The following is a 10155-nucleotide window of genomic DNA, read 5'->3' as shown; positions in this document are numbered from 1 at the left end:
TTGATGTTTCTGGGATGAAATGGTTTTATCAGTATACGTATGATCGAAAGTTTCTTGTCAAAAGTGACCACAAACACATCTAGATAATATTAAAGAAATATCTGGTGACTGCTCGGAAGCGAATGCCTTGAGGGTGTAACAGTATGACTTTGACATCTACAAACCAGGAAAGTTTCGCGATAAAGCAGACACGATTTCGTGAGCATATCTCTCGCGAGCTTATTAGTAACGATTCTCGTCTAAAATCAAACAGTGTGTAGACACAGTTTTCGAAATTCAAGACTCAATTGAAATTGAAATCGAGGACATAAACCTTATAAACTTTTTACCGCAAAAGTTTCAGATTCAGCCGAAATAAAATAATAACATTTGTTTAAATTATATTGTGTAGTATCACAGTGATTGGATAATTGGTAATGTTATCTGCAATTTATAGATGTTTCGAAGTTATAGTAGCTGGTTTAATTATAAGAAGCAATTCAGACAATGTACTAATAATGAAATATATTTTAATTCCCAAAATATAAAAGACTTTTTATATCTGTACATATTTCCTCACGATTACATAGGTTCATCATTCCAGTTTAAATAATAAATAAGGGCATTAATCACAAGTTTTCATTATATCATGATACAATTGGTTTGATGGATCAAAATACATAATACCAACAAGGACAATGATTTTCTTCAGTTAAATAATATTCTGCGAAATTCAAGGAATTAACTTGAAAATGGGAATCTACACTTGTGCACGTTAAGTCTAGTCCTGGTTACCTAATTATGAAATACACGCACCTTCATAGATTAAACTACGCTTCGCTACACTCATCACCCGTGTGTCAGCGGAGTGAACCTATGCATGATCCTAACAACCACCACAGGCCAATCTGACTGATCAACAGCTCTGTAAACAATTTAGCTATATTTCTCGACCAATCAAATTGCCCGTTATAAAGCCGCTTTAAGATAGATAGCCTGCTTCCGTTTCACGGTCGATACATCGTCTGCTAGCTTTAAAAACTTAAAGATTTTAAAAGAATTTTCTAAATTTTCTCATTTAGAACTGTTTTCATTGGTGTGATTACCAGTTTCTCTTACATTATCAAGACTTTAAGTGTTGTGGACGTATGGTTCACTTTCGCTCCCTACATCCTTGACATCTGTGATGGCAAAATTGAACGCTCAGACACCGCCAAATTGTGGATGAACAACAAATACTAGTTGGATTTTTATGTACTTAAAATGAATCTCGATGTCACCATAACATTTAAAATGATTGTATTTAAACCTGGTTGTTGTTCCTTTAAGATCTTCAAAAAAAAAAATGCTTCAGCTAAATAATAAGCGACAGATCAAGGCTTTTTCCTAACACCAATCAGAAAGCTAGTATTATGCCTTTTGATGGATAGCGTTGTGGATATAGTTCAATTGTCATTCTTTATTGTCTTATGCTTGGCGTTATGATCATGTATTTTACTGTACATAAATATAACTTCTACCACAAAATGTGGGTGTTATTCAGCTCCTAAGGAATGAAATGATCATTACAAATGTTGAATAACATGATTTGTTATGATTCGTAATAAATTGTTAAATTTCTATACGTTTCCGATATAGTAAGTTTTGCATATTAATTAGCGGCATTTCAATTTAGGTCATATCCTTATATTGTTAAAAGAATACACGTTGACACAAACATGTTACTTTATCCTCAGAATATCTTTTCTTTTGTGGTAATACAGGTGCACAATTTCGTGGTTGTTGTATATGGTACTTTTTTCACTCTCGATAGTTATTTTTTCCAAAGTTCTAAACAACACTCGCTAAAATCGTGTTTTTTGTAACTTTTAAAAAATCGCTAACTCGAGTGAGAGAAACACCATATACAACAACCACTCGTTGTGTAACCTTCATTTATACTTACAAAGTTTTCAGATTTACCATAAATCTGGATAACGTAGATCATAGAAATAAAATAATCCTATCAAAGATAGGAAGGTAAGGCCTACATGTATATATAATACGCCATATGTAGGAAACTGTATTTAGAAATCTATATAGTATTATCATTATTATTATAAATACTATTTACACATATTAAACTGATCATCACAAGTAAGTATTTATCAGCGAAATGGGCACCACTTTTCAGAAATGTGTATTTGTCTATTTCATCAATATTCGTCGATAACCATTGTCTCTAAATAAGAAGTTAATTGTTTTGATGATTTACTGTTTTAATGTAGTTCAGTATCAGGCTTAGGATGTTTGATGATCCCATGTATCGGTGTAAATGAGAGTGTGGTTTAGTATAAACTTTTTAGGATGTTTGGTGAATTACTGTATCGGTGTAAATGAGAGTGTGGTTTAGTATAAAATTAAGGATGTTTGGTGTTTTACTGTATCGGTGTAAATGAGAGTGTGGTTTAGTATAAAATTAAGGATATTTGGTGATTTACTGTATCGGTGTAAATGAGAGTTTAGTTTAGTATAAACTTAAGAAAGTTTGGTGAATTACTGTATCGGTGGAAATGAGAGTGTGGTTTAGTATAAAATTAAGAATGTTTGGTGATTTAATGTATTGATGTAAATGAGAGTGTGGTTTAATATAAAATTAAGAATGTTTGGTGATTTACTGTATCGGTGTAAATGAGAGTGTGGTTTAGTATAAAATTAAGGATGTTTGGTGTTTTACTGTATTGATGTAAATGAGAGTGTGGTTTAGTATAAAATTAAGGATGTTTGGTGTTTGACTGTATCGGTGTAAATGAGAGTGTGGTTTAGTATAAAATTAAGGATATTTGGTGATTTACTGTATCGGTGTAAATGAGAGTTTAGTTTAGTATAAACTTAAGAAAGTTTGGTGAATTACTGTATCGGTGGAAATGAGAGTGTGGTTTAGTATAAAGTTAAGGATGTTTGGTGTTTTACTGTATTGGTGTAAATGAGAGTGTGGTTTTGTATAAAATTAAGAATGTTTGGTGATTTACTGTATCGGTGTAAATGAGAGTGTAGTTTAGTATAAAATTAAGGTTGTTTGGTGATTTACTGTATTGGTGTAAATGAGAGTGTAGTTTAGTATAAAATTAAGGATGTTTGTTGTTTTACTGTATCGGTGTAAATGAGTGTGCAGCTCAGTGTAAACAGTAGGATGTTTGGTGATGTAGCTCAGTATAAACTGTAGGATGCAAGGTGAAATGAGTTTAAGGTTTGATATACATGTACAAGGTATAGAAAAAACTCTTAAAGTGTCTCATCACTGTGCTATTCACAAAGCATCAAACACAACGTCATCATGAGCAAAAAGAAAGAAATTAGCCGGATACCCAGAACCACTTTCAGTAATGGGACCATTACAAAAATTTCCTTCACACAAGGTGATGCACACAACACCAATTTGAAATCTGAAGCCACAAGTTGTGAAATTGTTTTTGTTGAATGTTATATTTTGAAACCTTTCCACATCATTAACCGACATCGTCACGCCGTCACTGCAGTCTCTGATGTAAGCAAACATCACACCTACAGGAAAACAGAAAAAAAAGCAGAATTACATAAAAAAATATCTTTCTTTATATCACGTCTTTGTGTAACAAAAATATGGTCACCTGGTCCTAAAGCAACTGAGCATACGCCATTGCAGAGCGTGGATGGATTTTGACCATTTTTTGCATAACCTGCATTCTTGGGTCCAGGGTAGTGGGGCCCAATGAGGGAAATATTGTAAGTCCTTTAATTTGCTTCTTGTTTTGAGCGGATGAATCTATTTTGACCAAATTATGTAAGAAGAAATAATTTGAATACTTATTGATTATGGGACCAGAGGGGTGAGAATGAAGATAGAAAAATAAAGGTAAGTCCTTTAAATCGATATTATTCATGAACAAGTTAATTGACTTCAACCATATAAGTCAGAAGCATCTTTGGGGAAGGGAAGCAATTATTACATAATCAATAGGTTGACCCCATGGACCTGGAGGTGCAGGAAATATAGCAAATCTGTTAAAATCCTTCTTCCGCATTTATTTGGACTGAAGAATCAAGTGGTCTAATGGTTGGGGTCCAAAATTTGGGAAATACAACAAATCCTTCTTATTTTGTATAAATATAGCCAAATAACTACAATATCCAGGTCAATGATACAGGCTCCCCCTGCCTTTTGTCTAAAACACCTGCATGTAGCAATACGCAGTAAAAACGTATTTAATCGCAACAAGAGAGTTTAAACTGGAGTCAGAACACGCCCCATTTTGATATGTAAGATCAAAAACAACCCAGTAGCCATACAATTTGCTAATTAGACTGAAACACACATAACACATATTCCATATCATATCAAATTTCTTCTAGAACTAAAATTGTCCCTGTTTTCTTTCCTAGAAAAGTTAGAAATTGGCATTGTGGAGAGTGACTTGTTTAAGTCACTCAAATCATCTCGCTGCATTATCTCTAAGATGTCAATTATCACACGAACACATCAGTTTACAACTATATAGTCCGTTGTACAATAATATCACTTATTGAAAGTACTAATTAGCACTGGCTTCGTTCACAATCTACAACGAAACAAGAAATATCTTTAAAAAAGATAAACGGCATAGTTTAAATGCTGGTGATTATAATGTAAATCTGCTGTTGAAATAAATTAACGAACTAATGCATTTCAGCACGGATAACAAAATTATATCGGTTTGAATAATATTTGGTGATAATAAGACTGCATTTGAATCAGGAATATGATTTTATTAATGTGTCATTTGAAAAGATACACCCACTTATTCAGCTTGCATTCAATCTTAACTTTGTTTCGTTTTTAACTGCATATAGATCTACATTTTTCATCTACCACTACATTGACCAATCACATACTTCATCTTGACCAGTAACGCCACCTGTCGCGTCACGTTCGGGGCCAAAAAGAATATTATACTGCTATGCCGAAAAATAGGTAAATAACCGGGCCGGTGTGGCTTATACATAGTGTTAAATACGATCTCTGTCACTCAGCCGATGGATAACACGCCAGAAACCCGGGTTAGATTTTCGTCGGGGCGCTCGACAAGAATGTGTTTTTCCTGATTGAAGCTACAATCAATCACCCCACCCAAGGGCATGGGAACTGTCGGCTATTACACAGACGAAATTGTCTTCCAGCAAATATTAATTGACGTCAAACCAAAACAAGTATACCGAAAACTAATGGCATGGCAACTGTCGGCTATTTCACAGACGAAATAGTCTTCCAGCAAATATTCTTTGACGTCGAGCCAAAACAAGTATACCGAAAACTAATGGCATGGCAATTGTCGGCTATTACACAGACGAAATAGTCTTCCAGCAAATATTCTTTGACGTCGAGCCAAAACAAGTATACCGAAAACTAATGGCATGGCAACTGTCGGCTATTACACAGACGAAATAGTCTTCCAGCAAATATTCTTTGACGTTGAGCCAAAACAATTATACCGATAACTAACATTGTACAGCATACTTCATCTGACAAAATCAGATACTCAGCAGGAAGCGTCATAAATGAACAGATAATTTATTGCATAAACTTTGGTCGAACGCTAGACACACAACATATCATAAAACCACAAATGAAAAGCTTTATCTTGGCAATAAACCAGAACAAGCCTAGTGCTGAAATGTCAACACACGGGAATATGTATGTGTTGTATTTCATATTACAAAGATGGCCTGATATGAACATACATATATATTTTGTGCGGCGTTGATGACGTCACACTATATGAAGCGCTTCTTGTGTCCAATAATACATACATACCTTTGTCTTCAATACGTTCAATAACGCAATATTGTTGTTCTGGGGGACAGCTCTTCACGTATTCTAGGTAGGCGTCAGTATCATCCCTAACTTCCTCCGTTTTGTTAGACCAAATTTTGTTTGACTGGACAAGATCCGCAGTGTTCGACTGACATGGGCCGTCCATCCGTGTGTCCGCACATTGATAGCACACCAGACATTCTGTCAAACACAATGTTGGATTTTCTTATTTCGATCGTCTTTTGACTCCAGTAATGTACATGTACAGAAAAACTTCCTTTCACTCGTATATATCTCCAAGTGAGTATCGATATTACGTACAGCCGCATACGAGATACCTTTTTGTTTGTATCCTATATATATAACTTCTTTTTATTTCATTTTTTAAACTAATTAATTAATTAAAAGCCCTTATTTTTTTCGTTTTTCAAATATTTCAAAAACATTTTCCAGATATTTATAGAAGTAGCTTTAATACTAATTGCAGTTGTACGTATGAGGATTCCCATAGTTTGTAGACTTCAATAATAATATAATATAATGTAACAACACTTGAAATGTATTCGCCAGAAGTGTTCTGATTTTACCAACAGTCTGATTGTCATCCCAGACTGATTTGGTTGCCTGGACGAATTTTGATTTTAGAAATATGTCGCCTTTGTATAAAGTTCAATTTAGTAGACATGGTTTAAACTTAAACGCTATTTTTCACGTCATAAAATCGTTCAAAATCTCGTAGTCTGAAAGTGCGGTATGTCCACTGTCACCTTCATCAGACAAATGACCGGTCAGCATGTGTACACAAAGATGTAAAATGTGTACTAGTTATCTTCGAAACTCGCTATGTTGTAGTATTGTAATTGGACAAAAATGGCTCGATTCTGCTACTCTATGCTTAAAACCTTTGTGTACAGAAGTTGTCCTGGTCATTTGTCTAATGAAGGCGACAGTTTACATACCGTACTAGTCATCGAAACGTCAAGGATGAACATTCCTTGTTTGTGTTACGAAAATCCTTACAAAAACTATACTTCCCAACCCGAATAAAAAGTTTAAAAGAAAAAATATGTTAAGGAAATATTCATTATTTGGCGTGAACATATCACAATTATCAGGATATATATGATGGACCAATATTTTTTCGTATTGAAACATTTAACGACTATAACTGGAACGTTACCAGATAACAATTATAAAACTGGGACGTGATTAAAACACAGATCTCCATACAAATATCAAATACCGGGGAGTTATAATAATTAACTTACTTGTAGTGTATCGTACTAAACTTAGTTTAAAATGGTGATGATTTACCTGAGCCTGGTGTGAACCCCAGCACCAAAAATATCACAGCACTGAGAATCATATCTATCCAAGTCGTTGTCCTCTCATAAAATGAAAAGGAAATTGGCAGTCAGGAGAGTTAATGTTTGACTTGTTAAAGATTCGTTGTGACTAAACCTAATACCAACTTTAAAGATTCGAGTACTTCCTTTATTGCTATCCATAACGAGTCTCGTAAATTCAGCGCCTACTGATAACCCATCATATACATTGACCTCACTTCAAATATATCACTGTACAACAGAATCATCCACAAAGCCAGCTAAACAGTGTGTCGTCTGTAACTATACATAAATAAACCCATACCCCCACCTAACCTCTACAGGTAAAGCCACCCGTTGTCTACTACCTAATGATAAAATTCAGAATTATTGGTGTATACTACCTTCATGTGACCTGGAGACATTAGGGTTATATACTTATTTGGTGTATAAGATGCAATAAGAAAAGTATTGTAAATTTCTGAATGGGAATCATACTTCATCATTATTCCATTCCATTGTCCCACTGTCGTGTGCAATATTACAATTACATGTAGATAGATATTACGATTTTTTTTTAAATCATTATCATTGTTCTTTTTTTAGCTTTATTTATTCCTGATAGCACATTGAGCATACAGCTCGTCTTTCATATGATCAAGATAAAATGTATGAGATATACGATATTTACAAAAGATGAAGATGTTGTAATCTTTCTACTCTAGCTATCACACACTTAGGTCAAACAGTTATCGAGTACCCTGTTTATACAAACTGACTGATTATATGTAAACCGTTTAATAAAAGGTAACCATTTTAGGCGGTTAATCAAATCGCATTGTAGGTGTCGAGAAATCATAGTTTTAAAGTATTTTCACACTGTTGCCTCAGACAGCAAAGCAGTTTCCCATGTGCGGATTGACAAAAGAGCTATATCGTAAGGTTGTTGTTGATGGGCATGGACGATGATGATGATGATGATGAAGCCTTGGCTAGCATCTTCCTGTGTTAGACAGCGACCAGACTCCCTAGTTACAGAAGTGAGACTAGACAAATTTACGAGTTGCTCCCCTTACATCATTAAGTCATTTTTTGACAAAAAAAGCAAATGGTGACATGCAGCTGAATGAAATTTATAGAAATAAGATCAAATAATCATTGACAAAAGTAATATATGTAATGAATTAACTTATAGAAATTATTGAGAAATTGTAAACTAATATTTTTCACCGAGTTTTATTTAAAACAAATTCGACATTAAATCATTTAAGATGTATAGCGACCGCGACAACTAAAACTAAATATGAATTAAGAAATACATATAATGAATGGTTTCTAAAGCTACTAAACTAAATGACGGAATCAACACTCCTTCACCAACATTATGATTTCGTTACCTCGAGAGGTCATGTAAACCACATTAACATACCGAGCTGTGTCCTTTCCCTATGTAGAAAGCCCACTGTCGGCACCTGCATTTGTAACACTAATAATACAATTGTTCCATATGAAACTATGAAAAATAAGGTATTCAACATGAATGAAAGCAATTATACTGTATGTACAACGTATTAATATAATGGTCACAGAACTGTACGAAATAGTCACGGTGTATTAGCATATCCCTAGGGATAAATTAATAATTATAGAATTAGGGTATTTCCTTTTTCACAGGTAACTTAGTTATACGCTTGAATGAGTTTCTATCACTCAGGTAGATATATGTATCGATGTTTATATGTGACATCTACACACAGGTATGGTTTGATTTGTAATAAAGCATGACTAATTTCTGCTCAATAAGTGTTCTTATTTATGATATGAACGATCTGGCTTCGTCAGTCGAGATGGAAACTCCGAGACGAAAGTGTGTTCTTCGGACTTGATCCAGTGCCGCGTAATTTCCAATAAAATTCGACAGATTGTAACAGATGGCATGAGACAAAAGCAAATTAATGACTTTTTTCAGAAATTACATATGTAAATGTGTATTTGTAAGCTACGAAACGTACGGTCAATACCATGGTGTCTTACATGTTAACTCATTGTGTATTTATTAAAACGTTGGTACAACATTATCTTTCACTGTTGTAATTTTCATGATTCGATACTAACGCCATCCCTCGTTATACCGCCATAATTGACACGCGGACGAAATGTGGCGATATATCGAGGGTAGACTGTACATAATGTACACAAGAAGATAAACAACTACTGGATCGCGATTGTTCTACAACTGGATCGCTGTTGCTCTGAAACATACAAATGTATGCGACTGTTCGCCGGGTTAGAGTTTTACTGGTTTACATAATCCATGTAATAAAAGGGGAAATACAAGCCTGTTTGTTATACTGGTTGAACAATTTCGTGGCATTTAGGTCGGTTTATGCTTAAGTGTCTTGGCCAAACGTCCGTGGAAGTCGAGACACCTGTACATTATCTTGCCTTTAATGGAGTTTTCTGTTGTGTCGTGTGAGCGAGTGATAAGTGTACATATTTATACATATTCTACCAATTCATTATGACCTGGGGCTCAGTTAATGGCAAACCCCATGCCCCCTTGTCATAAATTGTAAATTGTACTAAACACAGTGATGGAGAATCATCGGCGAGGAGGAAAGCCTTGTCAAGGCATGTGGTGACTTTCTGAAGATGACCAGATTCAATTATTGCTTGATGAACTATTGGTTTGCTTCTCTCGACCTTTCCGTTTTGATAGAACGAATATATCGCAGCTTATTATTCCCTATCCCGTACATTGTTAAGGTTTCTGTTTATATCTGCTGTTGATTATCCCGAAATAAATAAAGTTTGTATTTACATTTCTCTCATTAAATGCAACGAAATATGTGACGCTACTTGTGTTTACAAAGACTTCTTCAGCTCTTTCTATGCTGTTAGAAGGTACAAAAGAAACGTTATCTCCCTTTCCGTCCTAAGCCGCTAACGTTCTTGACTCAGTTCCTGATCGTTAGGAGTGAATTTCTTTTTCTTAACTTCTAGCCTTAGTTAAGGTGTCAATAGTTCACGTCTATGACCGTT

The 10155-nt window shown here is 34.6% G+C and overlaps 1 protein-coding gene across 2 annotated transcripts; it reads right to left on the bottom strand.

Annotated features, from left to right (window-relative positions):
• Positions 1–2337: 2337 nt before the first annotated feature.
• On the bottom strand, positions 2338–7286 carry LOC117345345. Of its 2 annotated transcripts, none has more exons than XM_033908413.1 (3): positions 7103–7228; positions 5789–5989; positions 2338–3522 (listed from the first exon to the last, which is right to left on the bottom strand). In XM_033908413.1, the coding sequence occupies exons 1-3, from the start codon at positions 7152–7154 to the stop codon at positions 3269–3271; spliced, it is 507 nt and encodes a 168-aa protein (XP_033764304.1). In that variant the 5' UTR covers positions 7155–7228; the 3' UTR covers positions 2338–3268. The 2 variants fall into 2 exon arrangements, with proteins under 2 accessions (XP_033764304.1, XP_033764305.1); XM_033908414.1 differs by lacking the exon at positions 2338–3522 and adding an exon at positions 3530–4556 and having other exon boundaries at positions 7103–7286.
• Between the last annotated feature and the right edge of the window lie 2869 nt (positions 7287–10155).

Source organism: Pecten maximus, chromosome 16, assembly GCF_902652985.1.
Source record: "Pecten maximus chromosome 16, xPecMax1.1, whole genome shotgun sequence".
Lineage (NCBI taxonomy): Eukaryota > Metazoa > Mollusca > Bivalvia > Pectinida > Pectinidae > Pecten > Pecten maximus.
This window is presented reverse-complemented; position numbering and strand designations above follow the sequence as displayed.